This window comes from Rhagoletis zephyria, unplaced genomic scaffold, assembly GCF_001687245.7.
Source record: "Rhagoletis zephyria isolate East Lansing unplaced genomic scaffold, Rhagoletis_zephyria_1.1 Rzeph_scaffold_08414, whole genome shotgun sequence".
Lineage (NCBI taxonomy): Eukaryota > Metazoa > Arthropoda > Insecta > Diptera > Tephritidae > Rhagoletis > Rhagoletis zephyria.
The window spans coordinates 3,807-20,350 of NW_016165494.1; the positions used below are offsets into that span (position 1 = coordinate 3,807).

General features: G+C 34.5%; 2 protein-coding genes across 3 annotated transcripts; one reads left to right on the top strand and one right to left on the bottom strand.

The window, feature by feature from the left end:
* The first annotated feature begins 1,755 nt into the window (after positions 1-1,755).
* On the top strand, positions 1,756-5,770 carry LOC108375037 (uncharacterized). 2 transcript variants are annotated; one of them, XM_017631108.1, is made up of 7 exons: positions 1,756-2,016; positions 3,444-3,549; positions 3,611-4,268; positions 4,344-4,551; positions 4,615-5,039; positions 5,107-5,331; positions 5,396-5,770. In XM_017631108.1, the coding sequence occupies exons 1-7, from the start codon at positions 1,853-1,855 to the stop codon at positions 5,656-5,658; spliced, it is 2,049 nt and encodes a 682-aa protein (XP_017486597.1). In that variant the 5' UTR covers positions 1,756-1,852; the 3' UTR covers positions 5,659-5,770. The 2 variants fall into 2 exon arrangements, with proteins under 2 accessions (XP_017486597.1, XP_017486598.1); XM_017631109.1 differs by having other exon boundaries at positions 1,936-2,016; positions 3,455-3,549.
* Positions 5,771-7,294: 1,524 nt separating this feature from the next.
* On the bottom strand, positions 7,295-13,747 carry LOC108375036 (NGFI-A-binding protein homolog). The gene is made up of 4 exons (XM_017631107.1): positions 13,567-13,747; positions 13,162-13,443; positions 12,209-13,092; positions 7,295-7,798 (listed from the first exon to the last, which is right to left on the bottom strand). Exons 1-4 carry the CDS (start codon positions 13,745-13,747, stop codon positions 7,658-7,660), a joined length of 1,488 nt encoding a protein of 495 aa, XP_017486596.1. The 3' UTR covers positions 7,295-7,657.
* Positions 13,748-16,544: the final 2,797 nt, after the last annotated feature.

Below are 16,544 nucleotides of genomic sequence, written 5' to 3' on the forward strand. Positions count from 1 at the left end.
AAAATGTAAACGTAAAAGAGCTTTGGCCGCAGAGAAGGCGGTACCTGTCACCGGTTTAGTGCAATGCTGGCCATCGAAAACTTTTATTTTGTACCAGCCGTATATAAATTGTATATAGAGCTTTGAAAAGCTTTAACACGCGTATCTATGAAGTGACCCGCATTGAGTTAGTAGCACAGCTATAGCTTTTGATTATAGGCAGGACTTAAAGCTCAGTTAGTATAGAATTAATTTCCGTATATATGTATTTTGAAAATTTTTAAGCATGTTTGTGGTATATTTGTTGTCTTTCTATACATGTATGTAAGTGTGATTAAAATCTACCAAAATTCCTTTTGAACTACATAACAGCCAGCAGAGAGGAAACATTTTACCAAATTTGATAGGAAAACTCCAATAACGGCAACACTGGCTTGGAGAATATATCTGTGTCATGAAAAAAAGCTTCTCATTAAAACCATTTGCTGTTCGGAGGCGCACAGTGCTTTGAAACTGGAATTCACACACCTCCTGAGCCTTCATTTTTCAACCAATATGAATTTTTTTTTTAAATGAAATCTTATCAAATTTATAAGAGTCCGATTTTTGAATTTTTATTATAAATTTTTTTGTGCAAAGTGCAGAAAAAGAAATAATCATTAATTATTAATTTTTTGAAAAATTTTAGTTATACAGTACTATAGTTCAATGTTTTTTTTTTTTTTTTTTTGTGTAATGCAAAGTTTCAAATGGCTAGGAAATCTCATACTTTTAAAATATTCTTTTCATCATGGTGCCAGGCATTTTCTTCCATATAAAGTGTGCTTGGAATGTTTTTTTATATGGAATGCCTAGCCCTGTTAGGTAAAAAAATTATGAAAAATCAATGCGAGTGCTTAGCAATTTATGATACTAAAATTCATAGAGCTATAAAAGTGCATACCTAAAACTTTTCTAAAAATTCAAAAAAAAAATATTTTTTTTTTTAATTGTGGTAAAAAGTTTTTTATAGCATTTCAAATTTTTCTCGCGAATTTTTCGTTTTGGTGTTAGAGGTTTTCAACTAGGAATCGATTCTCCTCAAAATTGCTACTCTTTATGCACTTTTTACTACAAAATTTAATAAAAACCAATAAAAATTCAAAAATCGGGCTCCACAGCTCTTTTGCAAATAGGATTTCATAAAAAAAATTATCAAATTGGTTTGAAAAATGAAGGTTGTGGAGTATTATGAAAAGTAAACTCCAGCTTCAAATCACTATGAGACGTAAAATTGTATGTCCCTCCATTTTGTGTGACAGCGTGAAAGCGGATCACACCAAAAATCGGAGGAGAGCTTGCTTCTAGTGATTGTAAAATCAACTTTCAACTACAAGCTTGCTGGTAGTGGAGGTAAAAAGCTTCCACTAAATAAAAAGTAGTCCTTAAACAATTTTCTTCCACTAAATATTCTGAGTAGTGGAAGAAAATATTACACCACTAATTTATTTTCCGTAGTGATAATGGAATATGAATATACATATATTGCACTAAAGGGTGCATACTTCTAGGCTTGCGCATAAGCAATGCATTGCTGTTTTTGTAATGTACGCATCAACGCATAAGATGCACTTTTGGTTGTACCCTACTTTAAAAGCTAGTGTTCGTATGTAGTTACTGAATTAGCTACAGCCAAATGCATACCGTGGTAGATTTGCACTACTTACTACTTAAATAGTAGCGGTGTAGGGCATAAAAGCTTCGCTATAACTTTATTAACTTTACCTGCTGATGTGATGCAGTTGATTAGTGCAATTTTGACAAATAAGGAAAACGTGCGACCAAAAAGTGTAGTTAGTAATTTTTGTTTGCCGTGCGCTGTTTCAAAAATAAGATGTTCGATTTTAATTCCGATGCCGAGGATGGTGGTGTGGTGGATCCCACTTTTGGTGTAGAAGAATCAAAAAATATCAGATCTTGTATTTCAATAAAACGGAAAGGAAACAGTGTGGAGTATATACCAGCAAAATTTCCAAGAAGTGCGGCATTGGATATTGGGTAAGAAACTACTGTCATATACAGACATGGGCTTAGTGCACTAATCCTTGAGTGCACTGCGCTTTTAAATACCACTGCGGTAGCGATAGTGGAGCTGGTTGATTTCATGAACAAACATTTATTAGTTGAAAAATCACTGCTCTCTACCATTGTTGTTTTCAGTGGTAGTGCACAATGCTTTACACTACAAGCCTAGTGATAGTGGAGCTGACAAAATTTCCACTAAGGTAATATTAGTGGTTTAAAAACTATTTTCACTAAATCTATCAAAAATTTAACACCCCCATTCCGTCCTCTGCTCCTGTAGAGCGCCTATTTTATTTTGTGGGGGTAGTAAAGGCTAGCCGCGGTCAGAATCTGTTTGATTAATATTTGAGATGTTTGCTACTATTTGTTAGCTTTCAGGAGGGTCCGGGTTCGAATGCCATTAGACGGAACGTATAATTTATATATTTTTTTCTTTATTACGAAAAAGCATCTGTGAAGTGCAGAACGAAATGGTGCTCAAACGAAAATACCTCCAAAAATAGATCTGGGCCCGAATCGCCGATTCGATATCGAACGCAACTCGATTCCAAATTTGATTTTGAGACCACGGCATTCGATAGCAAATGCGCTTCGTTAATTTGAATTGTTTTGGGGAGAAAACAGCTGTAATTTTCCTCGATTCGATTCGAAACGTAAAGTCATTCTATCACGAATGCCGCGGGCCCAGTTTAACCCTTTTAGGAACATGGGAAATATATTTCCCAAAAGTTTTAAGTAGTTTCATATATATTTTCTTTGTTTTAAATGTGCCTCAAATTCATTTAGCTGAGTATTTTTATCATGGAATTTTAGAAAAAGAAAACAAATTAAAAGTTTTTGGGAAAATAAAGAGTTTTCGGTAAAAATTATACGTTCGGAAAAAGTTTGTTTTGATATCTTATCAGAAATAAAAAAAATAATAATATCAAAGGCGAAATACAATACTTAAAGCAATTTTATTGAAAAAAAATTATTTTGAAGAAAAATTAAGTCTTTGAAAAAAAAATTTTTGTTTGGAAAAAAACACTTTAATTGATATTAACGAACATTTTAGGAGATACTATTTTATAACATAAAATTTTTTTCATTATTTATCTAATCCTTGATGAACCACAATTTACCTTTTAAGTAAATCATGAGTTTTTTAAATATATTCATACGGGCCTGAGAGGGTTAAAGTAAAATTGGCGCAAAATGATATGTGTTTTGCCTTGAAACAATGAGGATATGGTTTCCTTTTTTTCTCAGTGCAGTGAAAGAAACTTAGTCCCACCATACTTTAGTGGGATAAGAAAACAATAAGCTCCACTATTTGCAATATTAGTGGTACTTGAGATTTAGTGCACTATGCCCATGTCTGGTCATATACAATCTTTTTTGAAATCTTAAAACACAAATAGACGCTATGAAGAAGACGAGCAAGCAACTGGAACATTACAAAAATTAAACGTTAAGGGAGTCAACCGCATTCTCTTTGAAAATGGATTTTTTAGTGTTATTCAAAAGGTAGGTTAGCAAAAATTTGAATTGCATCTTCATGTTTTCTTATCTTTATTTACATATGTAGAGAGATGAAACGGATTACTTGAGGAGAATGGAAGGAATACTAGTGCAATGCAGAATGTGTCCGCAAAAAATTAAAGGTTCGTTGGGTGTCTCCTCAAACTTTATAAGACATTTGCGCCTATACCACGAAAATGAGTTCAAACAATATGAGCAAAGGAAAAAAATTGAAATGGAAAACAAGCCGAAAAAGACTAACGATTTCGACGAAAGAGTTTTGATGTTTCTAGCCGCGACCTATAGTCCTTTGAGTACCGTGGAAAAACCTGAATTTAAAAATCTATTCAAAGGCTTACAGATAGAGTTCAAAAGCAGGCGCGTAATGGCAGATATTTTAGAGGAAAAACATTTGCAGTGGTTAGCAGAAACGAAAGATTTATTAAACGCAGTGCAATATTATTGTACAACCGCGGATATTTGGTCGGCTGGAGAGATATCATTTCTTGGATATACCTGCCATTGGCTATGCCCAACTACTTTCAAACGTAGCCATATAGCTTTGGCTTGTCGCCGTTTTAAAGGCAGCCCTAGCTATGAGAGGATTGCGCAGCTGATTGCCTCTATCCATGAAGAATTCAATTTGGAAGATAATAAGTTACAGTTGACTATAACAGACAATGGTGCGAACTTTTGTAAGGCTTTCAAAGAATATGGTCTAACAGGTAATTTTGAAGTCAGACATTTTTGTAAAGTATCTCATAAAAACTTAAGATTTACTACTTTTTTTTAATATGTAGCGGAAGAAAGTATTGAGAGTAGTAGTGATTCAGCAGAAGAGTCTTTCGTTGAAGAGGAGCGAGTTAAGTTTGTTGACACACCATTAGAACTGCCACAATATTTTAGGTGTGCCAGTCACACACTAAATCTATTGTCCTCAACTGATTTTCTAAACATCATCAAACAAAATAAAAAGTTGTATTCGCGACACAAGCAGGCATTCATGCGGTAACAATTTGTACATAAGCTGTTAGTATTTAGTATTTTTTTTAATTTAATTTTTTTTTCCAGCTGCTCCAATATATGGCACAAATGTGCACGCCCAAAATCGGCAACGTTAATACAAGGCATATTATCCTCATCACTAAAGACTCCAAGAGTCACATGTTGGAATTCTTTATTTGACAGCGTGCAGAATCTATTAGCACATAAAGACAAATTATCGCTTCTATGTACAGCACTAAATATTGCAAAATTTACACCGCCAGATATCGAATATTTGGAGAGCTATGCGAAGCTGATGGAGCCTATAGCCAGTGCCATTGACTTTTTACAAAATGAAGAAAATATGTACTTCGGAAATTTTATTGCTGCGCTTATGTCTCTGAAGGTTAAATTGGGTAGACTACAAGAAACCAATGAGCTGCGCGCACTATCTCCAGTATGTGGCGAAATGATAAATTGTTTGACGAAAAGATTCAAAACCTACTTTGAAGGTAATTATAGAATTATTTTAGTATGTAGATATACATAATTAAGCAATAATAAACTATACCTTTTAAGGCGATAAAGAGTCGGAGGTAGCCATTGTCGCAACGATGACGTGTCCAGCACTGAAATTAAGATTCTTACCCGTTTTGCAGCGAACGGCACCACAACTCAGTGCTGAACTATTAAAAGACTGGTTCCTTAAGTATTCGGCACACTGCTGCGATTATACGGAAGCATCAACAGAATTTGGAACACTTGATATGCCAAACTCATTTTTGGATTTCGGAGATACCAAACGTGAGTAAGAAATTAAATAGTTCAAAACAATAATTTTTTTCTTCTTTATTTTCTTTTATATTAGCTGATTACAAGAACCTTCAACGAGATGGTGCTCGGCATCAGTTCGAAACATATTTACTGGATAAATCTACGTCTCTGAACTCGCTTCAAAACTACTCGTTAGTTAAAGATGTTTTCCTCAAATGCAATACCGCAATAACATCTTCTGCTCCCGTTGAACGGTTATTTGCTTTTAGGGGGATGGTGGACGCGACTATCGGAGAAAACTTGAGCGACAAGAACTTTGAGAGATTAGCTCTTATGAGGGCGAATAATTTGAATTAATTTTTGTTTTTGCGTTGTATTTGTAATATACATACGTGTAATGTAGATTTGTATATCATACTATGTATGCATATTGAATTTAATTTTTTTGTGTTCTTTTGTTTTTTGTTGAAATTTGTATACAAATAATAAATCATTTATATACATATGTAATATGTATGTAAATATACAAAATATTGCCACTACCACTATACGGTGTTTAGTTGAAATGCTGTTCCACTCAGTTCTACACTACGGAAAATAATGGAAACAAGTAAGGACAGTAGCACAATGTATGGGAGAGAAATGTGTCCTACGCTCATGCGGAATTGCAAAATCTACAAACTACTTCGAATACTTAGATTTGCTATGCCATGAAACTAGTAGAGAAGTGGTCGATGAGCAACGACAGGGTTCTACATATATTCGCTAAACTCAGTTGTCGCGAGCGTTACAGCCAAATAGAGTCGAGAAAAGATTGAGTTTAATTGCTCCGTATGGAATTTAGGATACTACTAATGCATATGTATATATGGTATAAGTAAATATTTTTTTTTTTTGGTAAAATCATCTATGTATGTAGGTATATAAAGGTGGTCCTTAAAATCAAACGAACGATTTTTTTCAGTCTGACCCCCTCAATCAGTAATACCACGATCACAGATATCACATACAAATTTTGGTCCCGATTGCAATCGTTTAAGACGTTTTCATAGGATAATCTGAAGTTTGACCCCTGTGAGACACGTCTTATCCGACTCCAATCGGAACCAAAATTTATATGTGGTATCCTCGCCTGTAGTAGCATCGACAAAAGGGTTTAGGATTAGGAAATCTGATATAAAAATTTGCTTCTTACATTTAAGGACCACCCTAATAATAATAATAATCGATTGGCGCTTATACATATGTTAGTGTTTGGCCGAGCTTCTCCTCCGATTTGTGGCGTGCGCCTTGATGTTGTTACACAAACTTTCTTCTGAACAGCGGTCGCCCCTCGGCAGGCAATGGCAAACCACCGAGTGTATTTCTGCCATAAAAAATACTTCTCATAAAAATACAATCGCCGCTCGGAGTCGGTCCCTTCGCTACATTTTTTTGCGATATTGCTTTGACCACGTCATGCGGAGTGGAAGCGCGCACTTCCAACCACTCCACCATATCGGCCGTGGTCATGTACATATATAAGGAAACAAAGATTCCCTCTCCACTTACTCATTAAAAATTCAAAATAGGGCAGTGTTTTCAATCAACGGCACTACCCTTCAGGTCACGTATTTTTTAACCGACCAGGCTAAACTCGGATATATATCCAAGTTTGTGTTGTTGTTGTGCATGTACATATTTTATCATTTAAGCGAGTGTTCTTTTGTAGCTCGGTTGCAAAAGGATGCATCTATTACACAGTTCGACAAATTTTAAATTTTTTTTTACCAGCCGAGTAAAACAAATCGTATCTTGCAGATTTTTTGGTGCTAAATCCCAATCTGACTCCTGTTCCTATCTGCATAAATGAAAGATTTGTATCACAAAATCTCATATCTGAACAATTAGCTATATCTTGTAGTGGTCCGATTTTTCCAAACACACACTATTTTTGTATGTATTTGAATTTGGATTTTCCATTTTTCTTTTCAATGAAATTATTTAAAATTATAGTGAATGATTTTCAACATTTATTTCCTTATTTAACTTTACACATAAAAGGCAGTTTCATTGTGGTTCGTGGTAGTTTAAAAATGTGCAAATCAATTGTTTATATTTTTTAAAGTTTTTCTATTTACAGTATAACTACATATATGTACATAAGTATGTAATCTAATAAATTACTTACTCTACATAAATTGCACGATTTCATAATATTTATCTTTCTTTGTTTTCATTTCATAACGAACAAATTAAAACTAAAAATCTATTTATGTACTTAAGTTTTGAACTGTGAAATATTTAATCGCGCTTGAGTCCATTACTTCCCAACCCAATTTTCAAACGCTCCCTCCTCCTTCCTTTCTCATAGTGTTTACAATTCCGGTGAATTCGCCTCACGCTTCAGACTCAGCGCCTCATTGAGTGTTGGACTCAGTGCCAGCGCTGGATTCGCCACAGCAATGATGTGACCGCCGGCTGCCGAGATAACTTGTACGCCGCCTAGTGGTNCAGAAAGCAACCATTATCCACAGTAAAAATTAAATAAATTTCAAGTTAAACCAATTACTATAATTTGTATAAGTTACTAAAAATTTGCAAAACTACAGAAAGAAAAATGAAAAATAAAATAAAATAAGAAAAAAATTCAGTTTAAATTCAAATTAGAATTAAAAATAAAAATTAAATAATAAATGAAATTAACAAATAAAGTAAGAAAATAAAAATTAAATCAAATAACAATTTTTTGTGGCTAAAGAAACAATTAACAAAATAAAAACTGAAATAAAATAAACAAGTAAAGCAAAAAATAAAATGAAAAAAAAAAAAAAGTAGAGAAAAATTTGAATAGTAGATGAATGAAATAAAAATATTAAAAAATAAATTTAATTAGAAAAGAAATAAATTTAATTAAATAAGGCGAAATAAAATAAAATAAATTTGAAATAAAACATTTAAAAAAGATAAATAAGAAATAAGCCAAAAATTAACAAAAAAGAATTTAAGATAAAATAAAAAATTAATTTTAAACAAACCATTATTTAACTTTATAAAAACTAAGGAAAGTTAAAAAATCAAATAAAACCCAAATGAAAGAAAAATAAAAAAAAAATATGTATAGTAAAAGTAAAATTATATAAACTTAAAAAAAAATTTCAAATTAAAGAAATGAAATAAATAAAATATATACAGAATAAACATGTTTAGCCGAGTTTCTCCTCGTCCACGCAAAGGGGAGGGGCGATTGTATTTTTTTATGAGAAGCTGTTTTTAATGGCAGAAATACCGTCGGAGGTTTGCCATTGCCTGCCGAGGGTCGACCGCTGCTAAGAAGAAGAAGAAACGTTTTTTCTAAATTTTTTTTGCGATGTTGCTTTGACCAGGGTTATTTGTGAAACGGCCGCCAATAAAAAATATTATAAAACAAAATGAAAAAAAAATCAATCATATTACATCAAACAGAAATGAAAAAAATTATATTGGACGAAGCAGTAAAACTATATTTTTTGAAATAATATAAAAAATAATAATATGCATAGTAATGTAAAAAAAGAACTAAAAATTAAACAAATGAAATAAACAAAATAAGTAGAAAATAAAGCTTAAAAAATGTTTTTTAAGTAAACGGAATAAAAATAGTATAAAACAAAATAAAATAAAATAAAAATGATATNTAAACAAAATAAGTAGAAAATAAAGCTTAAAAAATGTTTTTTAAGTAAACAAACAAAAAAACAAAAAAACAAAATAAAATAAAATAAAATAACAAAAAAAAATATATATTATTCATATTACATCAAAACAGAAAGGAAAAATTTTTTCGGACGAATTACAATAAAGAAAAATAAAAATTTTAAACTAAAGAAAATAAAGAAACAAAAGCAGTTGAATAAAATTTTTTGGAAATAATAAACAAATAACAACTTTAACAAAAAAACGTAATAAATCATAAATAACAAATTACAAAAAATTGAGCCAAGTAAAAAATTTTAAATAAAAAACGACATACAAAAAAATTTAAAATAAAGTAAAATTAAGAAAATGAAAAAAGAAGAAAATCAAATTTCTTTAAAAATTTAATAAAACTGAAACACAATAAAATAAAATAATAACATAAAAATAAATACAAGAATAAAATTAAATAAATACATAAATAGTACATTTTAAAATAGTTATTCTAGAAGTGTAATAAAACAATTGTAACTATAATCTCGTGCTATTGCAATCTAATTACTTAATTTAAAATATTTTTAGTTTAATAACAACTATTTTTTTAATACCTTTTGTTAATACTGTAATTATTTTCTTGAGTCTGTGATAAAAATATCATTGCTAAATAATACATATACATACATAGGTATGTATTGCAATAAATAAATATATGTTTACAAAGAACTACAGGAAACAAGTAATTTTTAGCAAAAAAAAAAACGACTTAAAAAAAAAATATATATATATATTTCATGATCCAATGATCGGAACTAAACCAGATTAGTATGGGACCACCTCTGAGACACTACCTTTCCGATGCAAAAAGAATTGCCGAAATCGGTNCCCTCTGAGACACTACATTTCCGATGCAAAAAGAATTATCGAAATCGGTTCATCGGTAACATACATAAACAAAAAAAAAATATATATTCCGACGAACTGATAACCTCCTCCTTTTTTGGAAGTCGGTTAAAAATCAACTAAACTCGATGCAAAATAATTCTAGTGTGGAACAAATTCATCGAGTTTAAATTTTAGACGTTGTTTTTTATTTTGAGGATATCGATACCTGAGTGGAAGACCTATATCCGCAGCCAGTTCGAAAACGCCCTAACTTAGAAAACTTTTCAAGAACGCCCTATTTCAGAATTTGATTGAAGAGCGCCCTATTTCAGAATTTGATTGAAGAAGAATAAGCTGCCGATTCAAAAATTNATTCCGACGAACTGATAACCTCCTCCTTTTTTGGAAATCGGTTAAAAATCAACTAAACTCGATGCAAAATAATTCTAGTTTTGAACAAATTCATCGAGTTTAAATTTTAGACATTGTTTTTTATTTTGAGGATATCGATACCTGTGTGGAATATCGACTTATATATATCCGCAGCCAGTTCGAAAACGCCCTATCTTAGAAAACTTTTCAAGACCGCCCTACTTCCGAATTTGGTTGAAGAGCGCCCTGTTTCAGAATTTGATTAAAGAACGCCGTATCTCAGCTGCCGATTCAAAAGTGCCCTATCTCAGCACATTTATAATATATTTTTAGCTGTGATAGGGCGTTTTTGAAACAAATTCTGACCCTTACTTTATTTTTCCTATCTGTGATTAAAGGGATTACTTTACATCTCTGGTAAAAAGTATTTGGGTATATATTACTCCTGACGAAAAGTCTATTTTCAAATTAGCCACGCCCTAACAGAATACCATAGTTTGAAAATTATCCAACAATGATGTACTTTTGACAAAATGTCCTTCTCACCCAGTGCTAAGAGTCAACAAATAAAAAGAAATGATCCGACTATTTTCATCTAAAGCAGCCACGGTATTTTTCCATCCAACCTTGATCGTTTCTGCCAGGAATTTCCGCCGCATGAGGTTTGAGGCTAAAAAAATTAGTTAAGCGACTAGATAAATCCTCTCTAATATGTGTTTATATATATAATTTTGGGCGATCGCAACTTGTCTCAAAGGTGTAATTGTTTTAACTACGAGAATATAGCATTTTCTGGAGCAGGAGTATTTAGAGAAGAACTATTCGGTTTAAGATGAGGAAGTATAGGGTTTTCAATAAGTTTCTTTAGTCAAGTAAACGCGGGATGAAAACTGTAAGAAAAAAGTTTAGGGCAAAAAGAAGGCTCCAAGAAGGTAACAAGAAAAATTAATCGTATATTGTTTCCGTCCCTTGTGGTAATAAACCTTTTTTAATTAAATTGAAAATAAAGCCCCTAATTATAACGAAAGTATGAGTAAATTGCCAATACTCTCGACCCAAGCGTTTTCCTTCGTATGAGCCACCGTAAGCTGAAGCTAAAGCATACTTGAAAAGCAAAAAAAAGCATTCTGGATTAGTTAATTGCAGGCGTTCGCATTNCTGTGATTAAAGGGATTACTTTACATCTCTGGTAAAAAGTATTTGGGTATTTATTACTCCTGACGAAAAGTCTATTTTCAAATTAGCCACGCCCTAACAGAATACCATAGTTTGAAAATTATCCAACGATGATGTACTTTTGACAAAAATTTGTTTCGAAACACATCCCCTCTTACCCAGTGCTAAGAATCAACAAATAAAAAGAAATGATCCGACTATTTTCATCTAATGCAGCCACGGTATTTTTCCATCCAACCTTGATCGTTTCTGCCAGGAGAATTTGAGCCGCATGAGGTTTGAGGCTAAAAAAATTAGTTAAGCGACTAGAAAAATCCTCTCTAATATGTGTTTATATATATAATTTTGGACGATCGCAACTTGTCTCAAAGGTGTAATTGTTTTAACGACGAGAATATAGCATTTTCTGGAGCAGGAGTATTTAGAGAAGAGCTTTTCGGTTTAAGATGAAGAAGTATAGGGTATTGAATAAGTTTCTTTAGTCAAGTAAACGCGGAATGACAACTGTAAGGAAATAGTTTAGGGCAAAATGAATGCTCCAAGAAGGTAACAAGAAAAATTAATTGTATATTGTTTCCGTCCCGTGTGGTAATAAATATTTTTTTAATTAAATTGAAAATAAAGCCCCTAATTATAAAGAAAATATGAGTACATTGCCAATACTCTCGACCCAAGCGTTTTCCTTCGTATGAGCCACCGTAAGCTGAAGCTAAAGCATATTTGAAAAGCAAAAAAAAGCATTCTGGATTAGTTAATTGCAGGCGTTCGCATAGCAGCCAGCCTTGGCGCAATTTATCTACTTATCAGAACTTTATTTGCTTACCCGACTCAGACCCAAATCGGCAGGCGTCACCGCGCTCGTTGTCTCGGTGGAGGCCAAACGCGCACGCTTACCCGACGCAGACGCCATCGAATCACTCGATTCACAATCCAAGACGGCAACGGAACGCGCCATCGCCTGCTGTGCCTGCATTACTTGCGGTAACAGGCCCCCATAACGCGCTATACTCGCCGAATGCCCAAAACCGGCATCCTTAACAATTTGACGCGCTAGCGGAAAGAGTTCATCACGACGCGTCAACAGTGGTGGCACTAATCGACACAGCTGCGCCGCTGCCTCATTGACGCAAACTTCGTGCAGCGTAAGCGGTTTCTCTGGCCGACGCTTACAATCGAAACGTCCATAGATGGCCGAGTACTTACGTATCTCATCCATGCGTCGCGGATCATTCTCATGCATAGCGATCACTTGTTCCAGCTCGCGACTGGTACGTTTCTTTGACGTGTGTGCGCGCGGTTCGCGTTGCGGCAGTTGGCGTGCAATTTTCTCAGCACCTTGCGTTATGCGCGCCACTTGCATTTCCGTGAGCACAGGCGTAAGTTGAGGCGAGCTGGAGGATACTTGATGTGTAGTGCCAGCCGTACTGCCGGCACCAGTAGAGGCGCTTAGTATAGGCGGCGCTTGGGGCGTAGCGGCAGCAGGTAGGACAGTTGCAGGAAGTGGCATTGGGGTGTGTGGCTGGATGACGGGCACCGAAATCATAGGCTGACACATTTGTGAAATTAGGTGGGAGGATGTGGCGGCTAGAGGTGTGGGATTAAAGGCGGGTGCAGGATTGAAGGAGGGAAACGCGGTGCGTGTGAACGATGGCGATACATCGGGTTTCATGAGGAGCGCTGGCGATTTGGTGGGGGTGTCGAAGAGACCTGTGAAGGCAGTAGAAGAAAATGTGTGACAAAGTGTTCGATGTAATAAAGTTCTATGCTTAAAAGTACCTGGTGTGCTAGACGTAGAACTTAAGGGACCCTGAAACAGCACTGGATTGTTGGCCCACTCGTGTAATGCTTTTTGTAGGCGTCGTACATGTAAAGGTTTCGAAGCCATACCTACTAGGGCCATGATTTCCAGAAATTCCTCTTCACCTGCTTCGTACAGTTGTTGCACATCATCACCGCCCATTTCCAGCAGCGTGTCGTAGTAGACAAGTAAGCTGGCACGTTGAAGTACGCGATAGAGTTGCGTTTCGGCCCCATTGTTTGGACGTGAGGTAGCCACCACTGTAAAAGAGAATAGACAAAATTTTGGATTACAAATGGAAGCTATTAAAACTGTTAGATATGTTACGTAGTACTAATAAGGAAATATATGCTAATAATCGTAAAAATTTAAAAAGGCCTGACCTTCAGGGTCCTTTCCGAAGCCGACATAGATCGACATAGACATAGACATAGAGTTGGGCGTAGACATAGACATATACGTAAACATGGACATAGACATAGACATAGACGCAGACATAGACATAGGCACAGACTTAGACATAGACATAGACTTAGACTGAGGCATAGACATAGACATAGACATAGAGTTGAGCGTATTTTCGTTTGAGATAGGGCGTTTTTGAATCGGCAGCTGAGATTGGGTGGTTTTCAATCAAATTCTGAAATAAGGCGTTGTTGAAAAATTTTCAGAGATAGGGCGTTTTCGAACTGGCTGCCGATACAGATCGATCTTCCACTCAGCCATCGATATACGGTATCACAATGGGCCCTGTCTTATAGACGATCCCAATAACCTAACCTAACCTATTGCAAACTTCGCCCTTTCTGGATTTTTTTTCCTTTGAAGTTGCACTTCTTCCTCGCGCAGTGGCCTCACTTATTCAGTTTTTTTTTAATATCTTTAAGTCAATTTTTTTATAAAATTCTGAACCATGTGTATAGCGCCAAGAGCTCATAGCCTCTTACATACATACCTATACAAATACATAATTCAAAAATCCCAGAAAACTTCTCTGTATTCTTTCAACTTTTCTTCCTTATAATTCCCACATATTAAAGAGTTTTTTTCTATCATTTCACTTTTTTTTTTTTTGATTATTTGCTCAAATCATTTTGATCAAACGGCGCAGCATCTTCAATAGTTCACACGCTTAATTTGAATGCACAAGCATTTTTTTTCTGGCTTTTAGTACAAAAAAATATCGAAAGTGTTGAAAAAAGTGCAAAAAAAAATCAAAAAATACAAATATCGTCCTGTCTGCCTGTCCCTTCGGGTTTATCACTCTTGCTGCTCTTCATGCGTATCTAACGAGCAGTGCAGAGCTGTTCACGGCGGTGATGATCCTTTTAATTTCATGTGTTTTTGCATTTGCTTGTGTTTTTTTTTCTTTCTATGTATTCTCCGCTCAGCGCTGTTGCTTACTGAATTTGAATGAATCTTTAACACCCCGCTACACCGCTCAATCATCCTCTACTTTGCATACAACAAACACACCAAAAACGGGTTAAGGGTTCGTACGCATGCGCAATGCATACATATAGCGCCGATATTGTTTACGTCAATTTTGTTTGCGTGCATACGTACATACATACATTCATGTATTTTTTATGCACGTTGCACACCCATTTCCTCATGCAGATTGCTTTGCTGCGGTAAAGGTAACAGCGCGGTGGCGGCCGCCGCTTGGGCAGTTTTTTATGTTAGCTGGCTTGGTTCGGGCTGGTCTCGTCTGCCCTGGTCTGGCCTGCCTTGTCTGGCATTTCAGTTTTGGGGGATTTTTTTCAGAACACACACACATACATACATGCAAATGAAAATGTATATATGTCCCTTTTTTTTAGTTTGCTCGCCTTTGGCTTGCTTGAAAAAGGGTTATCGTCCACATGTGTATGTATGCACATCGGCCGTCATGTCGGCTGAGTCCTGTTTTTTGCCTATCAGTAAAACATTTGTTTTTTTTTTTGTTTCGCAACACACAGTCTGTGTGTGCTACTAAGTTTGGCTCAATTCTGGCTTTTTTTGCATTTTTTTCTTATGGTTTTGAAAGTGTTGTGGGAATCTCATTAATGTGTAGAGAATCTCATTTGCCTTGACAAGTTATTTTTTATGCAATGCAAGTTTTTTTTTGTTTTTTTTTGAGGAAGAAACATGCTTTTTATTTAAAGCTGGGCAACAATTTAAGAATAACGAGCGCATACAATGTTTGAAAAAAGGGTTAAAACGGTGTTTGTTTTTTGCTATTCTCATTTATTACGGATTTAGCTGCAATAAAATTTACATATTTTGGGTATATTTTATAAATCGCCAGTAAATTGAAAATTTTCACATAATTTTATTTTATTTAAATTTTGTCCGCATGACTTCTTTGGGAGCTAAATTATGAGTTGTTTTCAATAGTCGTATGCCATTACTAAATATTGACTGTTGCACGAGTACCCCAAATTGCATAAAAGAAAATTTTGGAAATAAATTTAGCAATTTATCTTTTAATATCTAACAAGTTAAAAAAATATCTTTCATTAAAAAGTAGGTGGCAACTCTATTTGGAAAACCGGCGGGATGAAGAGTACTATTATGAGTGTCTTTATGTATGCATACTACACACTTACAAAAAAAGCTCGTTAAAATTATAAGATAGAAAATTTATTACGAAAAATTATATACGATGGAAAAAAGGTGGCAACCCTATACAAACATTTTTCTGATTTGAGGATTTTTAAAAAACTTTATAATTGATAATCATATATTTTATTATAATTAATTTGTAACTTATTTCGAGTAGATCTAGATAATTTTAAGTACAAAACGTCATTGTCTAAATGCAAAATTTCATCAACATCATCAGAGGCGTTTCCGAAAAACTTTTGGATTTTACATGTACATATACATATGTACATTAGGGTACATCACCGAAAAATAGGCGGGTTTTCCATCGAAATGATAAAATATATTATATTTTAAAATTTCTGCTCTGATATTTCTGAAAAAAACGAAGACTTACGTGCGGTAGATCAATTTGGAAATAACTCAAAAAAATCGATCACTTTTGCATAATTTAAGTATGTTCCGGACATCGGTTACTAGATCGCCATGGTTGTTCTTATAGAAGTTCGCCTTGGTCCTGAAACCTACTGCAGGAATGGTTTGCCGCGTGTCTTTAGCCTTATACTTGGTAGGTCTGGGCACTGGCACAGAAAGTCTTCGACTGCCGTTTTTGAGCCCGGGTCCTCGCAGCTAAGTGTAAAGTTATTGAAGAGTAAGCCAATCGCTTCGACATGTACCAAAATCGGCCAGTGCCCTGTGCAGACTGATGTGAGTTTGTAGGTATTTGCTTTGCTCATTCCTAAAAGACTGATTTTAAGTGGGTCGTAGAATACCC

Excerpts from the sequence above, each read along its gene's own strand:
- LOC108375037 (XM_017631108.1), top strand. The coding sequence starts at position 1,853 with ATGTTCGATTTTAATTCCGATGCCGAGGATGGTGGTGTGGTGGATCCC. Across the intron at positions 3,550-3,610 it reads TTTTTAGTGTTATTCAAAAG|AGAGATGAAACGGATTACTT; the intron begins GTAGGTTAGCAA and ends TTACATATGTAG. Across the intron at positions 5,040-5,106 it reads ATTCAAAACCTACTTTGAAG|GCGATAAAGAGTCGGAGGTA; the intron begins GTAATTATAGAA and ends ATACCTTTTAAG.